Raw genomic sequence first — 24,791 nt, 5'->3', positions numbered from 1 at the left:
CTCAGGCCGGGGTGCGCGGCGGTAGCCCCCGCCCGCCCCAACCGGAGCCCCTAAACGTCCCTCTCCGCGGCGTTTCGACAGAGACCGGAACTGGGGCGCGAGGCGGCCAGCCCGAGACCGGAAGCGGAAGCGTGGGGCGCTGCCGTGGAAGGAGCCTGGGGGGCTGGCTGCGTGCGGTGCACTGTCTTCTTCGCGCGGGACCGGCTTCACGTGGTATGTTTGGCCTCAGTGCGAGGGGCCGGACTCGGTGCGTAGCGGGCAGTCTGGGGGCTCCGGTAGGCGCCCAGGGAGGGCCGCGGGCATTCCCAGTCACGGGCTCTGGCGTCCCCGCGTCCCTCCGTCCGTAACCGGAGCCCCGTTTCCTCCCTGGGCTGTTTCCTTGGGTCAGTCCCGGGCTGCGGTCCCTCCCGACTCCGGGCGCCGCTGCCTCCTCCTCCCCGCCCCCCCTCCCCAGTCCCCCAGAGGACTTTCAGCAGTGTCTGGAGGCATTGTTTTGGTTGTACCAACGGGGATGTGGGGAGGCCAGGGATGCCGCCGAGCATCCTACAGTGCATGGAACAGCCCCCACTACGAAGCGTTATCAATAGTGCCGGGATCGGGAAATCCTGCTCTACGGCCTTAAAAGCTCTGAAGTCCCGATCAAAGTCAGCTGAGTCGCTTATCAGCCCCACTGAGTGGCAAGCCCGTGTATAAAGTGGAGTCACGGTAAAATCTCCATCCAGCCAGATGAGTTGAGCAAGTCACATGCACACCCAGAATGACACTGCTTTCTCCCACCTGGGTTGCAGACGGCTACATGGAAATCAGATAGATCCAGTCACGGCCAACATTTAACTTTAAGTAAGTGAAAACAAAACAGAAAAAAGATGAATGGGTGGTCTTTCCATCCAAGAACTGGTACTTCCTATCAAAAGGCTTCAAAAGCAACCTTTGTACCTTCCCCACCCCTCCACCCCCCAGTCTGTGTTAAAACCAGCTTCAGGATCCACCAGCCTTGAAGTCTGCCGTCCTCACTGGCCCGTGGATTTCTTGTGTGACCAGGTGAGTACCGTGAGGACCTAGGATTGACAGATTCCAGCACCTCCACTGTGCAAAAGCGCTCTTAGGGAGCTTTCCTGTGCTCAGGTTGTAAACACAAAGGGTCACTAAGAGTGAGGGTGTCCTAAGAAAAACTATTTGTATGTTCGATGGACTCCGTTCAAAGGAAAGATATTAAGGTGTGTGTGGTGACATAAGTGGAAATAGGCAGTAAATATACTCATATGCAAATAAGTACACATTAAACAAATATGTAAATAAGTGCGTGTAACAGTAGAGAAATAATTTTCTTGCATTTCATAATGCTAGAAATTTCAGGATTTTATATATATGGAAGCATAAAAATATATAAATTTTTTACCTGTACATATCAGATTACAAGTCATCCCATTAAAGAGGACTACTCACTATCATTCCTTAAACCCATTCAATTTGACTTCTTTTAAAAAAAATTTTTTTTTTAACGTTTATTCAATTTTGAGAGAAAAGAGAGTGCCAGTAGGGGAGGAGCAGAGAGAGAAAAGGAGACACAGAATCCAAAGCAGGCTTCAGTCTCTGGGCTGTCAGCACAGAGCCTGACACAGGGCTTGAACCCACAGACTGAGGATCATGACCTGAGCTGAAGTCAGACACTTAACCAACTGAGGCGCCCCTCAATTTGACTTCTAAAGCCCTACAATTCCTCCACAAAGTTTCAAAATATAGGGACATCTGGGGGGGGGGTGGCAGAGAAATGCTTTGAACTTCTTTCTGTTAGTAACAAAGTTAAAATTGAATTGACCAGGGGCGCCTGGGTGGCTTAGTCGGTTAAGCGTCCGACTTTCGCTTAGGTCATGATCTCGCGGTTCGTGGGTTCGAGCCCCGCGTCGGGCTCTGTGTTGACTGCCAGCTCGGAGCCTGGAGCCTGTTTCAGTCTGTGACTCCCTCTCTCTCTGACCCTCCCCCTGCTCACGCTGTCTCTCTCTCTCCTAGAAATAAATAAAAAAACTTTAAAAAAAAAAAATTGAATTGACCAGCAACAAGATGTATTTTGAAGAAGTGATTTTTATTTATTTACTTAATGATACATACAATTATTTGGAGGAATATACAACAACTTGTAGGTTGAAGGTTAGGGCACGGTCTTCACTACCTTGTCTTTTGGTGGACAAGGAATTCACTTTATTTCTTCAAACTTTTCTGAAATAACAGTTTGGCGATTTACATTGTAGAGGATTCTGTTAAATAATCTTCTAGTTAATTGTTAGGTTTTACTAATTATGTGTGTGTGTGTGTGTGCGCGTGTGTGTGTGTGTGTGTGTGTCCCTTTTCGTTCTCGCTTTCCGGTGATGTTCTGGAGGGGAGTGTTTATTTGTCACGCAGTAGGTGCTCTTTGAGTGCACAGTGTATAGCGGGCGACCAGCCATCCTTGTTTATTCGAGAGTGAGAGGATGGACAGGACACAGGACATGTAGTGTTCAAACCAGGACAGTTCTGGGCAAACGGGGATATCTCAGCAGCTCCAAGAGCCAGGCCCTGGGCCAGATGCATAGAGACCTTGGAGAACCAAAAAGACCCTTTTCTATGTCCCTGGAATTTACATTCTAATAGGGAATTGTGGTTTTAAACAGTTAATGACCGGAATGATGTGGGAGCTTGGCTCAGAGGACTCAGTGGCAGAAGCAGGGAAGCCTTCTGAGAAGGACTGATATTTTCCTGGAGAGCTGAGGTCGGGGTCAGGTTTCACTAGCTGTAGGGTTCGCTGGAGTGAAGGTGTGGGAGTATTTTCAAGAAAGCGTTTCAACCCCTGAGGCAGGAGAGAGCCTGGTGTTCTCCATCAGCTTGGAGGACAGGAATGGCTGGGCTAAGACACCGAAGTGGGGGGGGGGGGGAGGGAGTGAGCTGTCCCAGAGCAGGGCAGGCTGGATCAGATCAGTATTAGATTAGACTCTGGTCTAGGACCAGTGGAGACACACTGTAGAGGTGTGAACACTGGGGGGATGTGATCACAGTTGGTCTTTGCATCTGGGTTACAATGGACTTTCGGATTAAGAAGGAAGACTTAATGGGGCGCCTGGGTGGCTCAATCGGTTAAGTGTCCGACTTCGGCGCAGGTCATGATTTCGTGGTTCGTGGGTTTGAGCTCTGCATTGGGCTCTGTGCTGACAGCCTGGAGCCTGGAGCCTGCTTCAGATTCTGTATCTCTCCTTTCTCTCTGTTCCTCCCCTGCTAGTGCTCTCTCTCTCAAAAAGAAAGAAGCATTTAAAAAAAGGTAAAAGAAAAAACGGAAGACTTAAGAGTCAAGACAGGGAGTGGTAGGAAGAAGTTCAGGAATAAGATGACTGTTCCCTAGGCCTGGATGATGGTTGTGGAGGAAGAAAGAAATGGGAAGAAGAGACCCAGGAGTGTAGAATGGAGAAAATGTACAATGCCTTCATTCATGCTTGTATTTTGTCCGATGGCACAGGGCACGTACGATGCCCCTAGTTCCTGTCCCTTAAGACCCACAGGCATCCCCTCACCCGAGTCCGTGCTTTCTCCCCACTTTGCCACCCACAGGCCCCCTTGTCCGCATCCTGAAAGAAGTCAGGCCTGAGTATGTCCACGGCTGCCCTATCTGTGGTGGTGGCCACTATGCACCTGGAGCTATTTCAATTAAACCAATGAGAAATACGCTCAAAATTTCCTTTTCTCAGTCCTACTGGCCACATTTCAAGCACTCAGTAGCCACATGTGGCTTGCGGCTGCCAACTAGACAGAGCAGAACTAGAGGACATTTCTCTCATCCCTAAAAGTCCCATTGGGCAGCATTGATTACCGAGTAGCCCGTCCTCCAGCACCGACCTACATCCAGGAGCAGGAGTCATTGAATCTGTAAACTGAACAGAGGCCCCTTCTGCCCTCGTGTGAGATTTCACCTGCTGGAAGACCTTGACAGGGGACTCGGAGCCTAAAAGTGCCCCCAGGCACATTCTCAGTCTGCTTTTCCGCTTGGGGCTCTGGGGGTGGCTGGATCCCAGCCCTTTGACTCCTCAGTTCAGTGTCTGGGACTAACTGGGCCCCTGGTGGGGAGAAAGGAGACACCCTCCACCTGCAGAAGGTAAGCAGGTTCCACAGCAGCCGTCTGGGTCTGTTGGGCTCACAGCAAACCTCAGAGAAGATTTGGTGTGAGAGGCTGTATTCGTTTCCTGTGGCTGTGCTCACCACTTACCAGTGCTTAGTGGCTTAAAGCAGCACAGACTTCTGCCCTTCCGGAAGTCAGAAGTCCTAAGTGGGTCAGCAGGGCTGCATTCCTTCTGGAGGCTCTGGAGGAGAATCCTTGTCCGTGTCTTTTCTATCTTGTAGAGGCCACCTGCATTCCTTGGCTTGTGGCTCCTTCCTTCATATTTAAAGCCAGTGGGTAGCATCCTGAGATCTCTCTCTCTCTCTCCCCCTCTCTGACTCCTGTTTGTATCATCAACACCTCCTTCTTTGACCCTGACCTTCTTACCTCCCTCTGGTAAGGACTCTTGTGGCGACGTTGGGCTCACCCAGATCATCTCCCCATTGCAGGATCCTTTCCTTAATCATGTCTGCACAATCCCTTTTGCTATGGAAACTCACGTAGCCACAGATTCTGAGGAGTAGAATACGGACACCTTTGGGACACAGCCATTAATCTGCCTCCACACAGGCCCAGGAGGCAAAGATGCCCTGCAGCTCTTTCCTTCCACCTGGCCCAACCAGACTCTTAGTATCACGGTTCCCCTCCCTGCGCATACAGACCCTTTATTGCTTTTGTCTCTTGGGTGCAGGGAAGGCACACAGAGAGACCTCAGGAAGCTGGTGTTATGGAGTTACATTTGATTCCCCAACTCCAGGGAAAGGAGGCATCCATTCCCTTTTTATAAAAAGGAAACATTCCATATACACTACTTTGAACCTTGATTTTTTTCCCCACTTACATTTAGTGGAAGGGCACCTGGGTGACTCGGTCAGTTGAGCGCCGACTCTTAATTTTGGTTCAGGTATTATCTCATGGTTCATGGGCTCGAACCATGAGCTCCCTGTTGTCAGCACAGAGCCTGCTTGGGTTTCTCTCTCTCCCTGACTCTGGCTCATGTGCGCGCGCTCTCTCTCTCTCTCTCTCAAAATAAACAAACTTGAGAAAATATTTTTCAAATATTGGAGATAAGAATCTCTGTCAATACCTAGGGATCATCTCTTTCATTTTTGGCTTCATGTTTCTTCATTCTGTGGATATTCTGTAGTTTATTGCGCTAGTTCCCTATTGACGGTCAGTTGTATTGTTTCCAGTCCTTTGATATAAGTAAGCATGGTGAATAATCGCAGCCTGTCTTTTAGTATTTGTGTATCCTTGAGATAGGGTCCTAAAAGTATGATTGGCAGGGAAAGTGCAAGTGTTTTTGCATTTTGCTTTAAATTGACAATTTTCCTTCCTTAGGAATTGTGCCCCATTCATGTATGAAAGTGCCTTTCCAGACATCCTTGCCAGTAAAGGAAGTGGTCCATCAGGTCTTTGTCGATCTGACAGATAAAAAATGGTGTCATTGTAGCTGCACTCTGCATCTCTGTTATTATGAATAAGATCCTTAGTGATTCTATCAGGAGTGGGGTCCTTGAAATATTAGTGGTAGAAGCCAGAGTGTCCCGGGTTGAGGAGCCAGTGGGACATGAAGAGATGAGACAGTGAAACCCTTTGCCTGTGCTCAGGGAGAGAGACTGGTACCAGAAAGAAAACTGCCCTTAAAGTAGATTTATATCACTACTGAAAACACTGCATGGGGTTTGAATGGTGTGGGAGAGGGTCCAGTGGAGCAGAAGAGCTGGGGGCGCGGTGGGGGGAGGGGGGTAGAAAAGAGATGGTCCAGAGCGTGCAGCCCCTGAAACAGCAGGCAGGATGGAGCACAGATCAGAGCCACAGAGTCGACCTCACACAGGAGGGGACACAGCTCTGGGGTTGTAACAGGAGGCAGGGTGGAGACTGGGGTCACGTGGCCATTCGGGTGGCCGCACAGGAAGGAGATTCCTTCTCATGAAGATTATACCCTGAGAAGTACAAGGCAGGGCTGTCTGCTGAAAGGGAGGGTGTGTTTATCTGTTGCCCCCTAACAGATTGTCCCAAACCTCTGTGACTTTAAAACAGTAATGATCATGTATCAGTATCTCTCCTGGTCTTTGTGGTTCAGGAGTTCCGGACAGCTTAGCTAGAAGGTTCTGGCTCAGGGACTTATGAGTTTCCAGCAGACTATCTGCAGTCACCTGAAGCCTTGACTGGTGCTGAGGGTTCACGGCCAAGGCGATTTGCTCCCAGGTGGGCACATCAGTGGTGCTGTTGGAGGGAGGCCTCGGTTCCTCTCCAAGTCGGTCCCTCACGCACTCTGACGTCATCCAGGGGCAGTGGGGCTGGAAGTGGAGAGACTAATGGGAGTTAGCTACCATAATCTCCAGTAAATAAAGGGTCATACCTGGGAATGTCTTTGTGACAGCCACTTGGATGGGACGAATGTGCCCTGAGACTCAGGGAAGCTGAGGACTTACACGGGGCGGTACAGGCATGTCCTGGTCATACTGCATAGGACACAAGAGGACAGGCGTTGCCTTCACAAGCCCTGAGTGCATCACTTGCTAAGTAAAGACCCAATATTGGAGACCCCACTTGCATTGTGAAGGACGACCCAACGGGCTGGCCAAGACGGGTTGGTCCCCAGTAGCCCGCAGAGGGGGAGAGACTGAAGGCCTCCTGTTGTCCTGTTCCCTCCAGAGCCTGGCCTGAGAGTGCTGTGCGGACCAGAGGAGGAGCGTCCGGCTTCTTCTGTGGCCCGTTGTCCCAGAAAATTTCTGCCTGAGTCACAGGATGGCGGCCATGGTTCTGTCCCCCACTTGTGGTAAGTCGAGGGGCCCTCAGAGTCCACGCGTTAAAGGCCCCTGTACTACGGAGTGGGAAAGGAGGGGCTGAGCCTCAAAGCAGGAGTAGAGCCCCAGATCCTGGGGGTCACCAGTACCAGTACCCAAATCTTGGGATTTGGGATTTGGGTGGCTTGAGTGTCTGTGGAGATGCCACCTGTGTGGTGAATGTGTGAGAGCTAGGAGTTGTATCTCTAATCCTTTCTGTAAATTTGGAAAAATAACAGTGGTGTCCCTTGAACGTCAATTTCTTCATCTGTGAAATGAGACTAATAATCTCTTCCTCCAGGTCAGTAAGACCCTTGGTCCTGTTATCTGGCCCTGTGCCCTGGGTGAGACAGGGGTCTGCCCTGATGTCCTGTGAAAGCTGTGTGTGTGTGTGTGTGTGTGTGTGTGTGTTGTGTAGCAGCAGTCATGTGTGTGGCCGTGCGTGTGCATGTGGGGTATGGTCACAGACAGGCAGGTGGAGAAGCCTCCAGACTGGTGAGTGCTAGAATACACAGCAGTCCTGGGTGCTTCTGACTCACTTCTTCTCCAGCTCAGTCGTCCGTGTACTCAGCCTCTCCTCAGGGAGGATGCACAGAGGAGGAAGGGCTGGCAAAGGGCTTCCTGACAAGCTGGTTACCGGTAAGTGAGTGTTCTTTTCCAAATCGTGATTCCTTTGATCACAAGTTGAATTTGTTCTCCCTCAATGACCCAGAGCCTCATGGCCAAACCAGGTCTTCAGACAGCCCAGGACCTCCGGGCTTTCGAGGGAGGGTTAGGGCCACCCAGGCAGTGTCCGTGTTTGTCACCATTTTCTACATTGCAAAGCTTCCTCCAGGGTCACTGTCAACATCATGTTCTAGACAGGTTTTTTAGGGGAAACTAAGAAAGACCTGACTGTGTCCTAAACTCAAGTGATTGATGATAGCTATTGGAGAATCACTCATTCATTTACCAAGTATTTCTCTGATTTGTGCCATGTCCCCGGCCTATACTCAATACCCAGCCCTGCAGATTGAGGGAAGTAAGACTGACAGATTTCACAGTCTCACAGGAGTAAGAGAATCACCTCTGTGTTAGGAGCACATTTCACCTTGGAGTGGGTGTCAGTAGACAGGGAAGAGCACTGCAGCCTGAGCCCAGAAGCAGTTGAGAACAGAGCTCAGAACCCTGCCTACACATCTTGTGCTTTGGGTTCCCGGCCCCTCGTCCTGTCGTCCTCTGCCCCTTTCCTGTCCACTTGGTGGGGGTGGTCCTCCGCTAAGCCATGATGTTGGTGATGGATCAGGACTTGGTGACCTTCGAGGATGTGGCCGTGGAGTTCACCCAGGAGGAGTGGGCCCTGCTGGACCCTTCTCAGAGAACACTGTACAGAGATGTGATGCGTGAGAACTGCAGGAACCTGGCCTCGCTCGGTAAGCCTGACGTCATCCCTGCGTTCACTTCGTGAGTCCCGTAACAAGACTTTGTCTTGTCCTTTTTTTTTTAAACTGATGTGACATTCGTGTAACATAAAATTCAGTTTTAACTATTTAAAAGTTTTCTTTAATGTTTGTTTATTTTTGAGAGAGAGAGACAGATCGTGGGTCAGGGAGGGGCAGAAAGAGGGACACACACAGAATCAACCTCTGTGTCGGGCTCCAGGCTCTGAGCTGTCAGCTTGAACTCTTGGAACTGTGAGATCATGACCTGAGCCAAAGTCAGATGTTCAGCCGAGTGAACTACCCAGGCGCCCCTGTTTTACTTATTTTTAAGTGTACAATTCAGTAGCTTTTGACATAGTAGCCTTGTTGTGCAACCGTCAATGCAATCTAATTCCAGATCATTGTCATCACCCCTAAACCCCTTCCCAAGAAGTGGTCAGGACCCATCACCTTGCCCACTGCCCCCTGCCCCTTGTCACTCATTTGCCCACCGCTTCTGTGGGTTTGCCTGCTCAGGACCTTTCCTGGCACTGGAAGTGTAAACTATGTGAGCTCTTTGCTCTGTCTCCTTTCAGGCAACATAATTAATGTTTGAAGGTCTAGCAATGTCGCCCCACTTTATGGATTGGCCACATTTTAAAAATTCAGTCATTGGTTGATAAACATTTGGGTAGTTTCCATTTACTGGCTGTTGTCAACCATGCTGCTGCGAATACTGGTGTACAGTTTGTGCACACGTGTGCTTTCAGTTTTCCTGGGTATGTGTCTGGGAGCAGAATGCTGGGTTATATACTAGTAGGTTTAGCTTTTGAGGAGCTGCCAAACTGTTTTCCGCAACAGCTGACCAAGGTGGCAGGATTCCTGTTTCTCCACATCTGCCCCAACGTTTGTGCTTTAGATTGTAGCCATCCTCATGGTGATGAAGCCAAATTTCATTGTCATCCTAATTTGCGTTTCCCTCATGACTGAGGACATTGAACAAATTTTCATGTGTTGGCTGTTTGTAGATCTTCTGTGAGAAGTGTCTTTTCAAGTGTCCTTGGCCCAGTTGGAAATTCAGTGGTTTATCTTCTGTTCTTGGATAAATGTTCATTATATATTGTGATATGGGTCCCTTATGCAGAATATGAGTTGGAAATAATTTCTCCCATTTGGTGGTGTATTTTCATTTTCTTGATAGTGTCCTTTGACACACAGCAGTTTAATTTTTTTTCAAGTTTTTATTTAAATTCCAGTTAGTTAACATACAGTGTAATATTAGTTTCAGGTGTACAATGTATTGATTCAACACTTCATACCATGCTTGTGCCCATCACGATGAGTGTGCTCCATAATCCCTATCACCTGTTTCATCCATCCCACCCACCTCCCACTCATCTCCCTTCTGGTAACCATTAGTTTGTTCTCTGTGGTTAAGAGTCTGTTTCTTGGTTTTCCCCTCTTTCTATCTCTCTCTCTTTTTTTACTTTTGCTCATTTGTTTTGTTTCTTAAATTCCACATATGAGTAAAATCATGTTTTTCCAAAGAATACATCCAGATGGCAAACAGACACATGAACAGGTATGCATGATCACTCATCATCAGGGAAATACAAATCAAAACCACAGTGAGCTACCACCTCACACCTGTCAGAATGGCTAAAATCAACACCACAAGAAACAATAGGTGTTGGTGAGGATGTGGAGAAAGGGGAACCATCTTGCACTCTTGGCGGGGGTGCAGCCACTCTGGAAAACCTTTGGAGGTTCCTCAAAAAGTTAAAAGTAGAACTCCCCTATAATTCAGCAATTGCTCTACTAAGTATTTGCCCAGAGGATACCTAATTACTGATTTCAAAAGGGCACATGGACCTCTGTGTTTACAGCAGCACGATCTACAATACCCTAATTATGGAAATAGCCCAAATGTCCATGGACTGATGAATGGATAAAGAAGATGTGTATACACAAACACACACACACACACACACACACACACACACACTGAAATATTAGTCATAAAGAATGAAATCTTGTCATTTGCAATGATGTGGATGGAGCTAGAGAGCATTATGTTAAGCAAACTAAGAGAGTTTTAATTTTGATGAAGTCCAATTTATCTATATATTTTTTGCTTGTCCTTTGGTATCATACCTAAGAAATTCTTGCCAAATCCACCAAGGCTATGAACATTGACCCATGTGTTTTCTTCCAGGAATCTTCTGGTTTCTCTTCAATTAGGTCTTTGGTCCTTTAGGAGCTATTTTTTTATATGGCTTCATTTTTTTTGTCTGTGGTTTACCCAGTTGCCCAGCATTTCTAAAGAAGACTACTCTTTCCCCATTCAATTGTTTTTGCTGCCTTGTCCAAAGTCGTGTGACCACAGACTACAAATTTACACTCACTCAGTTCTAATCCATTGATCTGTGCATCTCTCCTTGTGCAAGTACTATGGTGTGTTCATTACAATTGCTTCAAAGTAAGTTTTGATGTTAGGAAGTGTGAGAATTCCTAATTCATTCTTTCTCAAGACTGTTTTGTCTGTTTGGGATCCCTTGCAAATCCATGTGAGGTTTAGGATCAGTTTGTCCATTTCTGCAAATAAAAGCTGTTGGAATTTTGGTAACGATTACACTCAATCTGTCCATCTCTTTGGTTAGTACTGTCATCTTAACAATATTAAGCTTCCCAATACACATCCTTCTGTGTCTAATTTTTTATTTGATTGTTATAATCAGAGAAAATACTTTGTATGATTTCATTATTTTTAAATTTATTCAGACTTGTTTTGTGGCCTAACATATGGTCTGTCTGTTCTGGAGAATGTACCATATGTTCTTGAGATGAAAGTGTATTCTGTTGTTGAGCAGAATATTTTATTTGTCTCTTAGGTCTCGTTAGTGTATAGGATTAAGTCTTCTTTTTCTTTGTTGGCCTTCTAACTAGTTGTTCTACCAGTTGTTGAAAGAGTGATGCTGAAGTCTGCAATTATTATGGAACTCCCTACTTCTCCCTTCAGTTCTGTCAGGTTTTCTTTTAAAGTTTTTTAATGTTTATTTATTTTTGAGAGATAAAGAGAAAGACAGCAGGGGAGGGGTAGAGTGAGAGGGAGACACAAAATCCGAAGCTGTCAGCACAGAGGCTGATGCAGGGTTCGAACTCACGAACTGCGAGATCATGACCTGAGCCGAAGTTGGACGCTCAAGCGACTGAGCCACCCAGGTGCCCCCCAAGTTCTGTCAGTTTTAAATTTAAGAATTCTGTTGTAATTGGTCTGTAACTGTTAAATATTCTGGATAAATTGACCTTTTTATCATTAAATAAGATCTTTCTTTGTGTCTTGTAACAGTTTTTGTCTTAAAGTCTGTTTTGCCTGAAATTAATGTAGCTACATTCTCTTTTGGCTGCTGTTTGCATGGAATCTATTTTTCCATCTGTTGACTTTCAGCCTCTTAGTATGTTTAGATGTAAATTGAGTCTCTTACAGAGAGCATATAATTGGATATTCATTATCTATTCTCCCAAAATCTGCCTTTTAATTGGACAGATTAATCCATTAACATTTAAGGTAATTACTGATAAAGACCTACTAATGCCATTTTGTTATTTCCTGCATGTCTTCTATCATTTTTGTTCCTCAATTCTTTCATTATTATTTTTGTGTTAAATGTTTTCTTGTGGACCATTTTGATTCCCTCTCATTTCTTTTTGTTTAGTTTTTTTTTAATAGTTGTCCTGAGGACTGCAATTAACATTTTAATTCATAGCAGCCTGTTTTAATGTAATACCACCTTTATTTTGATAGCATACAAAATTTTTGCTCTTATATACCTGCACACACACACACACACACACATACACACACACACTCATTTTCTATTGTTTTGTCACAAATTACATCCTTATACCTGGTGTGCCCATTAACAGATTTATAATTACTGGTTTAGGCATTTATCTTTTAAATCATATAAGAAAAGGAGGAGAGTTTCAAACCAAAAATCTAAGAGTTACAAACCAAAAATAAATAGCTAAGTATTATTGGCCTATGTATTTTCAGTCATCAGGTTCTTTATTTCATTGTGTGGATTGGCATTAATATCTGTTATCCTTTCATTTCAGCCTGAAAGTCTCCCATTAGTATTTCTTGTAGGGCAGATGTGCTCGTGCTCTCTGTGCCTGTCGGTGTAACTTTACAGCCGGGGTTTCGTAAACTTCTTGGTTGTGTACATTTGTGTCTTTGTCAAATTTGGGGAAGTTTTTGGCCATTATTTCTTCAATATTCGTTCTACCTCATTCTCTTCTCCACTAATGGAATTCCCATGATACGTATATTTGTATGTTTGATGGGATCTCTTGGGCTCTGTTCTTATATTCTTTCATTCTTTTTTCTTTCTATTCTTACAGTGAGGTAAATTGTCTTGTCTTCATGGTTATTGATTCTTCTGCCTGCTCACATCTGCTGTTGAACTCCTCTTGTGAACTCTTCATTTCAATTATTGTACTTTTCAACTCCAAAATTTCTGTGTAGTTTCTTTGTAATTTCTGTCTCTTTAACATGGGTTCTAGTCCATCAGAATTTGTCATGGTTTTCTTTAGATCTTTGAGCATTCTTAAAAAAGTTGACTTAAATTCTTTGAGGGGCACCTGGGTGGCTCAGTTGGTTGAGCGTCTGACTTCAGCTCAGGTCATGATGTCCTGCAAGTTTGAGCCCTACATTGGGCTCACTGCAGTCAGCCTGTCAGTGCAGAGCCCACCTCAGATCCTCTGTTTCTCTCCCTCTCTGTCGCTCCCCTACTTATGCTCTCTCTCTCAAAAACTAATAAAAAACATTTAAATTATTCGACTAATGAGTCTGCTATTTGGGTTTCCTTAGGGACAATTTCTACTATTTTTTTTCCCTATAATGGGCCATACATTTATTTCTTTGCCTGCCTCAAAATTTTGGTGTTGAAAACTGGACATTTGGAACATTATTACATGGCATTCTGGAATAAGATTTTTCTCTACCACCAAAATTTGTTATTGTTGCTTGTTGAATATATGGTTAGTGAATCCTCTGTACTAATTTTGTAATGCCTGTATTTGTCAAGTGTAGCCATGAAGACTGTTACGTTAGCTTCCCAGTTAGCTACTAGCTTATCAGAGATTTTCTTGGAGGCCTGGAACAAAAAGTAAAGCACCTGTAGTCTCTGTGGATGGGTTCTGTGTGGGTTTGTAGGGGAATGCCTTCCACATCAGCAGGTGGTTGACAATTCTGCTGTCATCTTCCCTTTCTGCCTGTGCAGAACCTGAGGGCAGCCAAAGTGGAGGACTCAGTGCTGTTTCAGGTCTCTTCTGAGCATGCGCCTGGCCCTGGCTTTCTAGATTCAAAGAAATATGAGGGAAATTTTTTTAAAAATCCCCAAAACATCTTATTCTATAGTTTTCCTCCCAGGCTTCTTGGTTAGTCTTTTGTTTTCCTCTATTGTTTCACTTGCCTCTCTTGGTGGCAGCTAATATATTTGCCTTTAAATGTGTTCAGCACTTGCCTAGTGGGTAGTCAGCTCAGCCTTTGGCAATTGGGATTAGATAAAGGCAAGCCTTTTGATCAAAACCTTCAGAGAGGTCAAAACAGACAACCACAGATCTTTGACAATACGCCCCTCCTGCTCACTGCAGTACTGGGAATGTGGGCTGTCATCTTCAAGGTCACAGCCAAAACAGCAAATAGAAGATTAGACAGGGGTCAGTTAAAATGTCAGCTGGTTGTTGTCCTTGATTAAACATTTTCCAGGTTGCTGTAAGCTTTTGGTAGTTTCCAAAGTTCTGATAAAGTTGATTCTGATGTTGTTCCCTAGTTCAGTCACTTGTTTTGTAGAGTTACGGACTTTGGATTCAACATCCCTTCATTTTCACTGTTGTCACTTCTCACAAGTGTTTCTGAAGCACTTCTGTGTTCCTGGGTCTGTGCTGGGTTTAGAAATGTAGTGATGAATGAGACAGACATGGTCCCCACCCTCCTGGAGCTTTCTGTCTGATGCCTTCCCTGTGAACTAAAGAGCTGTTCCTTACCCTGACTTTATATTCTCCATGGTTAAAAGTTTTAGAGCCTCTGAAGTATGTTATGTAAACTTGGACATGGACTTCAGGACTGTTTCTATTCTGTCACCTGGACATTGAGGATGCTTGAATTTTTGTTTCTTGTGAGTTATGATGTTCTTTAGAATGTATGCATGGCTATTGCACCGCTGCAGAAGTCATACTTGCTCATGTTCAGAATTGTTGGCCCCAGTTTCCTGGAACTTCTTGTCACCTGCACAGTCCCCCTACAACATGTGTCTTTTCTCCACGAATAGGGTATCATGTTGATAAACCCAGTCTGATCTCCCAGTTAGAGCAAGAAGACAAAGTGATGACAGAGGAGCGAGGAATTCTTCCAGGCACCTGTCCAGGTGAGCACCAGGTGGGCAGGCAGATAGGAATCCTCCTGAGGAATAGCTCAGGCCATCGATTTGGGGCGTGGGAATATCACATTCAGGAAATGTCAGTCAGGAAAGTTTGTAAAATGTCCTTTTTTTCTAACAGATGATGAAGAACATTTGGTATGAGCTTCTTCATGTATGTTCTTTCTTTCCTTTTGATCTTTCTGTTCAATATCTCATGCATTACCTTAGATCAGAGGGAAAAAAAGACATACCTCTTTTCCTTTTTTTTTTTTAAATGAAGTGTAGTTGACGTATAGTGTTACAATAGTTTCAGGTGCACAACGTAGTGATTTGACAAGTTCATAATTTATACTGTGGTCGCCACAAGTGTAGCTGCCATCTTTCATCAGATGATGCTAGTACAGTTCTTTTCCTTTTTAAGTTTAAATCTCATAGGATCATGCACTTTATCTAATTCTTTTCTACTTTGCATTCCTGATAATCCCTTCTTTTGTAAATCTCTGATCAGTCTTAATCCTTCTAGAATCCTTTCTTTAATGGCTACAGTTTTCATACTCACATCCCTTTCATGGCAGACTTCCTCAAAAACCCTGATCCCTCAGAGTCTGCCTTTACTCACGTATTCACTTTACTGTTCCTTTCCTCCATCAACTTAAATCTCTCTTCATTTTGTTTCAGGTTTGGAGACTGTACTTAAAGCCAAATGGTTAACTCCTAAGAAGCATCTTCTTAGAAAAGAACATCCCAGTGGTATTAAAGCGGTAAGACTAACCTGGCTGATTTCTGGGTTTTCACAGTAGGAGAGTAAGTTAGAAAAGCCACAAAATAAATAGAGTCATAGTATCATTTGCACATGAGGAAATTTTGTCTCTGGAGACATACTGTGAAAAGTTATGAATTTGTAGAAAACTCTAAGTTAGCCCCAAACTTGCTTCTTCACTGGGAGTTTCCACTTGTGAATATTTCCTTAAATGTGACTATGATATTGGTCATCGAAATATAAAGTGGTCTTAAGTTTATCAGAAGATGCTCTGTGAATATGATAAAGATTTGTGGCAAAGCATGCATCTTTTTTAACTTCTAAGAGCTCAAAATTGGCAGAAGCCATAAACAAGCAACTGAAAATAGCCAAAACATCAGTTATAATAATGCAACAGATTTCCTGGGAAAGAGAATTCCTATGACATACAATTCATTGAATATTAAAAATATTATAAATTATAGTTATTCATCTCTCAATCAACAGGAAAGAAATCATCTTGGAGTGAAAGTCAATGAATGTAATCAGTGCTTTAAAGTCTTCAGCACAAAATCTAACCTCACTCAGCACAAGAGAATTCATACTGGAGAAAAACCCTATGACTGTAATCAATGTGGCAAATCCTTCAGCAGTAGATCCTACCTGACCATTCATAAGAGGATACATAATGGGGAGAAGCCCTATGAATGCACTGACTGTGGAAAAGCCTTCAATGATCCCTCATCCCTTAGACTGCATGTGAGAATTCACACTGGAGAAAAACCCTATGAATGTAATCAGTGTTTTCACGTCTTCCGCACTAGTTGTAACCTCAAAAGCCACAAGAGAATTCATACAAGAGAGAATCACCATGAATGTAATCAATGTGGCAAGGCCTTCAGCACAAGGTCCTCCCTCACTGGGCATAATAGTATTCATACAGGGGAGAAACCTTATGAGTGCCATGACTGTGGGAAAGCCTTTAGGAAGAGCTCATATCTGACACAGCATATGAGAACTCATACTGGAGAAAAGCCCTATGAGTGTGATCAGTGTGGGAAATCCTTCAGCAGTAGCTTTTCTCTTACTGTGCACAAGAGAATTCACACTGGAGAGAAGCCCTATGAATGCAGTAACTGTGGGAAAGCATTTAATAATCTCTCAGCTGTTAAGAAACACGTGAGGACTCACACTGGAGAGAAACCCTACGAATGTAATCATTGCGGAAAATCTTTCACCACTAACTCTTACCTTTCTGTGCACAAGAGAATTCATAATAGGTGGATATGAGTACAATAACTAGGAAAGCATTCATTGATTTCTTAACCCTCAGACAACTGATGGTAACTTACCAGATGGGTGAGTTATCTGTTGCTGCATAACAAATTTCCATCCAAAACATGGTGGCTTCATACCACATACATTTATTATCTCACAGTTTCTGTAGGTCAGGAATTTGGAAACAGCTTCGCTGTGTAGTCCTGGTCAGGGATCTGTGTAGTCCTGGCCGAGGATCAGTCATGCGGTAAGGTCAAGATGTCTGTTGGAGCCACCATTGTCTGAGTCTTTACTGATAAAGAATCTACTTCCAGAATGGCTCACTCGCATGTCTAGCAAGTTAATGCCAGTAGTTGGCTGGGAACTTCATTACTTCACTCTCCAGAGGGCCAAGTATTCATGATGTAGCATCAGCTTCCTCCCAAAGCATTTGATCTACAGGAGAGCTAATGCAGAAGCCACACTGTCTTTTGTGACCTAGCCTCAGAAGGATATATTATCACTTCTTGCACAATGTATTGTGTACACAGTGTGGGAAGAAACAACACAGTGTATGAATATTAGGAGACACCATAAGGAACCATCTGGGAGGTCTGCCATGAAATCAGTGAAGAAAAGCCTTTAGCAGACTCTCATTCTTTCAATCTATTGTATATGAAGTAGCCTTCGGTAACTCATGTTAATTCACTCTGGAGAGAAACCTCGTGAATGCAGTCTTTGTGATGAGCGTTCAGCTCAAACTCCGCCTCATGTGCACAAAAAATTATGTATGGAGAGAAACCTGAGGGATGCAGTAGCTGTAGGAAAGCCTTCAGTGATATCTCCTGGGAGTCCTACAACAGTTCACACTAAGGGGAAAACTTTATGAATATTCTCAGAATGCAAAAGCCTTCAGCGACACTTATCCCATAGAGCACATAAGAGAATCACTACAGAGGAATTCTCCTAACAGGAATGTGGGAAACCCTTCAGCACAAGTGTTTGCATTACTGAGCAAAAGATGGAGAGATATTCCGAATACAATTACTGTGGGAAAGCCTAGAATGCTCTCAGTTTTTAAGGGACATGAGGATTTATTCTGGAGAGAAATTGCTGTCGAATGTCATCAGTACTGGAAAGTCATTTTTCCACATTCCTTAGGAAACAGTTCACTGCAAAAACACTTGTGAATATAAAGACTGAGGGAATGCCTTTAATGATACCTCTTACATTAGGAAAAATAGGAAGTTTTCTCTGGATGCAAAACTTGCGAGTGTATCAATTTGGGAAAAATCTTTCAGTGATTCTTTGTTGGTTTGTGAGAACTCACAGTGGAGGGAAACCCTAGATAAGTGGCGCCTCAGCTCTTTACTGAGTGGCCACAAAGTAAGTTAAACTGGGAATGGAAATTATAAATCTTGAGTGTGGGTTTACATTGATCAGTGTCTCATCCTGAGATCAGGCCACTAGTTCATTAATTTTCAGTCTTTTTGTTTTAGTATAAACACATCGATAGCCATAACCTAAAATAAATCTTAAATTATGTTCCATAGTTTTGTATGTAATGTTTACTTTAATTTACACTTTAAAAACATCAGTACATAGCATATCCAAAAAGGCATTTCTGAATATCTCCTGAGTGAATTAGTTTATCATTAGTGGCAATTAGACTATATTTACTATATACTTTTTCTAGTTTAATGGCTTTTTTGTCAGGTAAGTGGACTCTTTTTTATCTTTCTCCTCTAGTGTGCCCATTGTCCCCTGCTCATTTACCTACAAAGTGTTTTTGCTGTTGTTCAAGTTGTCAATGAGCAGGATTAAAAATATGCAATTTATAAGGCTTCTCTGAAACCCAGAGAGGTATTGCCTAGCTCTGCTGACCGTGAGGAGTCGGTAGAAGTCAGTGGGGAGAACGTCATCTGGCTTGTTTCCCCTCCACACATCCTGTTCATCTTACCCTTCCTTTCTCTTGAAAGTCGACTCAAGGCCAAGAGTCGGAAGTGCTATATTTTGGTCATAGTGACAAACACCATAATGCAGCAAACAATCACAATGATAGCCCCCCCCCCCCAAACCTCTGATTGGCGGTATCCGCTCTGGACTGCTTGTGTCCAGACTACTCCTTACATGATTAAGAGTAACCTCTAACTGATTGAAGCCAAAGTCACTTTTTTTTTTTTTTTTTGGGTTTGTTTTTAAGGTGGTGTTCTGTTCATGTCCAGCTGAATGCAATATCTAACTAGTAAACCTATTAGTTGGTCCCATTTTATAAGTGTTCCATGTTTCTTTGAAAATAATGTATATTCTCTAAGTTTTACATGTAGACTATGTGCCCATTAACTCAAGCTGATTGTATTTTCAGATATAATATGTACATTCAGATTTTTGTCCTCAAACTTACTTAGTGGTAGATGTGTATTAAAGTCTTCTTCTAAGGATATGGATTAACAATTTCTTTTGTCATTTCTGTCATTTTTTTCTTTATGTATTTGGATGTGTAACTAAGAACATTAAGAATTAGTTGCTTTCCTTGTGAACTGTTCCTTTTTATGTAGGGTCATGTTTTATAATGAAGTATTTCGGTACATTAACAAATGACTAAACATTTATGTAGCCCTTCCTATAGCTGAGGTACTCTTCTGAATGCCTTTTGAAAATATTAACTTACTGAGTACTCAGTGTAAGCTTAAGACATACTATTATTATCCCCATTTTACAGATGAGAAAACTAACATGATGTAACTTGCCTGAACTCACTGGCTAGTAAATAGGAGAGCCCAGGTTTGAACCCCATCTTAACCGCTAGTCTGTCTACTAAGTATGTTCTATATGGCAGGTGCTGTTTGAGACACTGGTGTTTATAGCAATGCATGAAACCACATTTTGCTACTGAAGCACATACATTCTAATGGGGAAAGACAGATTATAGAAAAATCAAGAAGACGTGCTATTTTAAGCGTTGAGCAGAAGAACAAAGCATTATAAAATAGTTAAGGGGAATTTGGGTCTTACCGTTGTATATAAAATAGGAAGGGAAAGCTAAGAGGTTGAGAGACAGTTGAGCAGAGACCTTAATGAGTTGGGACAGGGAGTCGTGAATTTGTGTGGCAAGAGCAGTCATGGCATATGCAAAGGCCCACAGCAAAGACGCCAACGAGACTGGGGTAGAACAAGCTGGGGATACAGTGAGGGTGTGGTAGAAGATGATGTGGTCAGAGACGTGGTGGATCTTGATCTTGTTGGGTTTTATCGTCACATTAGGACTTTTTGTTAAACTCTGAATGAGTTGGCATGCCAGTCAAAGTACCACCAGGAAACAACTGACCCAAACTGGGACAATTCAAGTAGAGTTTTCATAAAGAGGCTACTCACAGAGCTGTGGACAGGATGGAGGAAAACCACAAGTGGGTGGTGCCCAGTGGCTGGTAAGGACCGGGCTCTATTAACATCCCAAAACCTGAAAGAGTAAGAGAAGGGAACAATTACTGAAATCCACAAATGAACAGAAAGAACTGCATTCCAGGAGTTGGGTGGGGCTTGGGGGGTAAGCATCCAGCTCCACATTCTGCAAGAAATAGCCAGAGCTAGACTTCACCTTTCATCCTTTTGATTTCATGCCTAGTGTCCCCATTGACCAAACCCAACCAAAGGCCATAAGGCAAGGAATCCCACTGATGTAGTTCATTGTGATTAGTATTACTAGATTCAAAAGTAGAGAAAGTGGGTCCACTGGGGCAAATGGAAGCTATACAGAACTTTTCACCCCTTTTGCTTCTCAGAATCTACTTTGGCCAGTCACCTGGGTAAAAAGTTCATATACCTGAATTCTAGCAGGTACTGTACTGTCTGGGTATTGTCAAAGCATTGATGCTCCCACCTGTAGTCTAGAACAGTTGCCTTCACACGTGTTCCTCATATAAGGTGGGTCATGGGACTCTTGGGAGGAAGTCACAAAAAATAATTAACCTAGAAGCCCTACCAGCAAAGTAAGGGTCCCATTGAGCTTTATGATTACTGAGACCAGCACATGAGGGAAGAAGGCACCATGGCTTCTCTCATATGTAACCCAGATGATGTGGGGCTTCTGTTACACAGTAAGGGCAGAGAGGACATTTGGCACTCAGGTAAGCCTCTGGGATGTCTCTTGCCCCCATTTTTTTTTTTTTTTTTTTGATAAATAAATGTAGCAACTGTATCCTGAGAAGGTATGTTGACCAGGTGTTCAGACTCCTCAGGGGTGAGGATCTGGATCATGCCTCCAAGGAAGCCGCGTAGCCCAGCAGAGGTTGTAGTCAGAGGGGAGGGGAATCTGGGACGGGATAGAAGTCTGGTGGTTAAGTATCAGTTGCAGCACCTCGGGAGCGGTCTATAACTTGTTCCACCGACCTTCCTCTTATAAGTTTCCCCAAGCAAGACGACCAACCAGAACCCCATGTGTGTTTACTTTTAAGAGGCAAGTGCACCTGAGTGGCCTGAGTGTTGGGCCATAATGGAGATAGTGGTAAATTTCTCAGATTCTTCTCTCAGGACCAAGTCACTCGTTCCCGCAGCTGCTGGAAGTTGTGCTTGTGCAGCCAGGCTCTCAGGAATTCTCTTGGGCCAAAGGAAAGTACCACACCTAAGGTTAAGTCCATCTCTCAGGGAAGCCCACTTCTGATGACTGGTTCATGTGGGGAGTACAAATGCCCAAATTCCTTTGCCTCAATTTGTGATACCATGAAAGGCCACCTCAGCTCCAGAACCCCCCATGGGATCAACTGTTACCTCCATTTTTACCTTATCAGAGTTCAATCTCTTATTCTGTCCAATCTTGGTTCTCTCCTTTAGAGATTGTTCCCTCAAGCAAGTGACAAACTTCCTGTCCCAAAGGTTTATTTCTTCACCTGTTAAATAGAAATGATGGAATGCCTTCTTTGTAGACTTGTGTTCAGGATTCAATTAGTTAACATACATAAAGTACTTATGGGGCTTCTGGTATATAGGAAAGATTATTTTATCTTTTATTATCAACTAATTAAAACTTATTATAGGAATATACTGAGCAAAATAAGCCACACACAAAAAAAGTGTAAATATTAGATGACTCTAGATTTCAAGAATAGAAAAAAAAAAAATCTGTGATAGGGAAAAAAAAAAATGAGAACGGTGGTTGCATCCAAACACGTGGAGATGTGTCATGAAGGAACTTCGTGGAGTGAGGAGAATGTTCTGTATCTCGCCAGAAGTATAGGTTACAAAAGTAGATGCAGTTGTCAAAATGTATCAAACTATACACTCAACATACGTACATTGAACTGGATGTAGCTCATGCCTCAACTTGATTTATCTGCTAAGTGAAAGAAGCCAGACGTGAAAAGCCATTATTGTACGATTACATTGTATGACATTTAGTAAAAGATGAAACTGTAGAGAAGGAAAACAGATCAGTGGTTTTCAGGGACAAGGAGTAAGGGGAGGTGACTACAAAGGGGCCACTGAAAGGAATTTGAGAGTGATGGAGTTGTTCTCACGTGGCTGTGTTGATGGATACACAACTCTGTGCACTGGCCAAAACCTATAGAACTATGCAGCATAAAGAGTGAGTATTCCTGCAGACTAAAAAAATAGTCCACCAGGTAGCAGAGAGGATGCAAAATAAACTATAATAAATGAGGCTATTACAAATGAATGACATCACAAGAAAGAAAACCAAATTTACTTTGGAAAACTGTATTTTGACAAGAGACATAAGGCTGACTACAAAAAGAACTGTCCAGAAATCCTCTGGTTGAAAATGGTTTTCTCACAATGGTGTGGATTATCCATTGTGAATCTACTTTATATGTATACTAGAGCTGAACAAGTAACTATGTTGTAGATCATGAAAGTAGATTTCTTACTGTCAAAGAGAAATGTTACAAACAAGGAAAGAGAGAAGGCTAGAATAAACACTGGCATTGTATTGTATTGGAATTGGAGGTATCAGTATGAATTCATGCTTTTTGATAGGTGCATGGATAGGTGTGTGTATGTGTGCGCATGCATAGGATAGCGCACTTTTATATGTTTTTAAGGCCGATCAGCTCAGGAGGCCTAGTAGCAATGACAGTCCAGTAGCAATAAGAATATCTATCACCCACTGAGATCTTGGTTTCTAAAATAATATTTTTTAAAAGAAGAACCAGGGCTCTTTGGAGAAATGGGAGCTGTCACAGGGAATATAGAACCTGATCCTAAAATGTCTGAATTTCTTTTAATGGAAAATAAAGTTTGACAAAGAAGAAGCCCCAAAAATTTGCCTAAAAATTCCCCTCAGGTCCTTAAATAACACCAAAGCTGTGCATGTACAGAGGAAGAGTGTAGGAGGCTTAGAAGACAGTAGCTATAGAAAACTGAAGATTGTGCAGAAAATTCAGAGATCACACATGCCAGTAGCCAATGGTTGGTTTCTGGACCCATCTGGAGTGGAATGAGAAAGAGAAAGAGGAAGAAAGAGAGAGAGGGAGAGACAGAAGAAGGAAAGGGAAGAGAAGGGAAGTCAGGAGGGGAAGGGAATGGAAGGGAAAGAAAAAAGAGAGGAAGGAAAGAGGGAGGGAAGGAAAGAAATAAAGAAAAAGAGAAATAAAGAAAAAAAAAGGTTTTTAATTATGCCCCTACAAATGTCACACCCTGACAGTTAGTACTGTGCACTACAAGTAAGGACTGCATTTCAGAAGTCAGTGCAAAACTGAAATAGAGCTTTTAGAGGCTAAAATCTAGGCTTTGTAGGCTCAGCTTGGTCCATTAGTACTATAACTTCCTGCCCCAACCAAACCTCACCTTTAGAGGAAGGCACTCTAATTAAGAGCCTCGACCAAGTGTACTGTTCACAAGATCCAGCCAACAAGAGCACTCGACACCCAAAGTCTGCAGGAGGGTGTTCTCAATTAAGAACATATAAATCAGTAGAAGCAGGCCCAGAGACCAGACATTTGGAGTTCGCAGACAAGGGCTTCAAAATACTTAGGAAAAATATGTTAAGAAAAATGGAAAAGATGTGGGAAAAGTGTAGAAAAAGAAAGACAAGCTGCAAATCTTCAAACCAACTGAAGAAAGGACATGTTGCTTTCAAAGGACACAACAGCAAGACTGATGATTTTTCCAAAGAAACTACGGAAGCAAAAAAAATAACTTCTGACATCCAAAGGATTGAATGGGGGTGGGGTTATGAACTGCCAGTGTAAAATTCAATGACCTAAGAAAAAAATTCTTTGGAAATGCAGAAAATTGAAGATGTGTCCCAACAGAGGTTTAAAAAAGCAAAAGCTGAAATAATTAACAGCAGACCTGTACTTCAAGAAAACCTAAAGAGAGACTTCAGGCTGAAGGAAAATCATTTCACATGAAGACAACTCCAAGAATCAAGATCAGCAGGAAACAAAATGTAAGTAAATATAAATGCATATTGACTGTATAAAACAACCCTGTGTAATTTTACAATTTTTATGTACGCCTAAACTTTTTCAAAATAAAATACTTTTCAAACACATTGAACTGATTGCCCAAAACTAGAGATCATGGAAGCCACTGCAAGGGATCTCCCAGTCCACTCCCCCCCAAGACTAAAGATTATGGGAACCCCAGCGCGTGGTGCTCACAATCAAATCCCAGGAGAGATACAGAAGCTCTGGCAAAGGTCCACCGGTCCCGTTCCAAACACTAGAGACAGTGGGACCTCAGATACCAACTGTCATTACCCAAACACCAATGATGGGGTCTGAGCAAGTAAGCCCCCTTCAATTCTCCCAAAACTAGAAACGACAGGAACTCCAGCAAGTACCCCCTTCAGTAGTTTTCGAGAAGTGACAGCAGCCCCACCAGTGTGGCTCCTTCAGCTGCTCCTCAACATTGGACAATCGGACCCCCAGTCCACTGACCCACCCAGTCTATACCAACAGTACAGGCAAGGGGAGACCCAGAAAGTGACTCTTCTTGTTCTCCCCCCAAACGAGATAAAAATGACCTATATAAAAAGACTTCCCCATCCCCATCCCTAGAGATAAATGGAATCCCATGCAATCATCACCCTGATCCTCT

At 43.4% G+C, this 24,791-nt stretch overlaps 1 protein-coding gene across 2 annotated transcripts; it reads left to right on the top strand.

Annotated features, from left to right (window-relative positions):
• The first annotated feature begins 4 nt into the window (after positions 1-4).
• Positions 5-19,141, top strand: LOC120244877 (zinc finger protein 558). 2 transcript variants are annotated; one of them, XM_039251638.1, is made up of 8 exons: positions 687-840; positions 961-1,041; positions 6,782-6,905; positions 7,463-7,551; positions 8,198-8,324; positions 14,648-14,743; positions 15,416-15,498; positions 15,984-19,141. In XM_039251638.1, the coding sequence occupies exons 3-8, from the start codon at positions 6,875-6,877 to the stop codon at positions 16,764-16,766; spliced, it is 1,209 nt and encodes a 402-aa protein (XP_039107569.1). In that variant the 5' UTR covers positions 687-840; positions 961-1,041; positions 6,782-6,874; the 3' UTR covers positions 16,767-19,141. The 2 variants fall into 2 exon arrangements, with proteins under 2 accessions (XP_039107568.1, XP_039107569.1); XM_039251637.1 differs by lacking the exons at positions 687-840; positions 961-1,041 and adding an exon at positions 5-213.
• The last annotated feature ends 5,650 nt before the right edge of the window (positions 19,142-24,791 follow it).

The sequence above is a fragment of the Hyaena hyaena genome, unplaced genomic scaffold (genome assembly GCF_003009895.1).
Source record: "Hyaena hyaena isolate Hyena2069 unplaced genomic scaffold, ASM300989v1 scaffold_396, whole genome shotgun sequence".
In the NCBI taxonomy this organism is placed as follows: Eukaryota; Metazoa; Chordata; class Mammalia; order Carnivora; family Hyaenidae; genus Hyaena; species Hyaena hyaena.
Note: the sequence above shows the minus strand (reverse complement) of the source record. Positions and strands in the feature narration are given on the sequence as shown.

Excerpts from the sequence above, each read along its gene's own strand:
- LOC120244877 (XM_039251637.1), top strand. The coding sequence starts at position 6,875 with ATGGCGGCCATGGTTCTGTCCCCCACTTGTG. Across the intron at positions 8,325-14,647 it reads CAGGAACCTGGCCTCGCTCG|GGTATCATGTTGATAAACCC; the intron begins GTAAGCCTGACG and ends CTCCACGAATAG. Across the intron at positions 15,499-15,983 it reads ATCCCAGTGGTATTAAAGCG|GAAAGAAATCATCTTGGAGT; the intron begins GTAAGACTAACC and ends CTCAATCAACAG.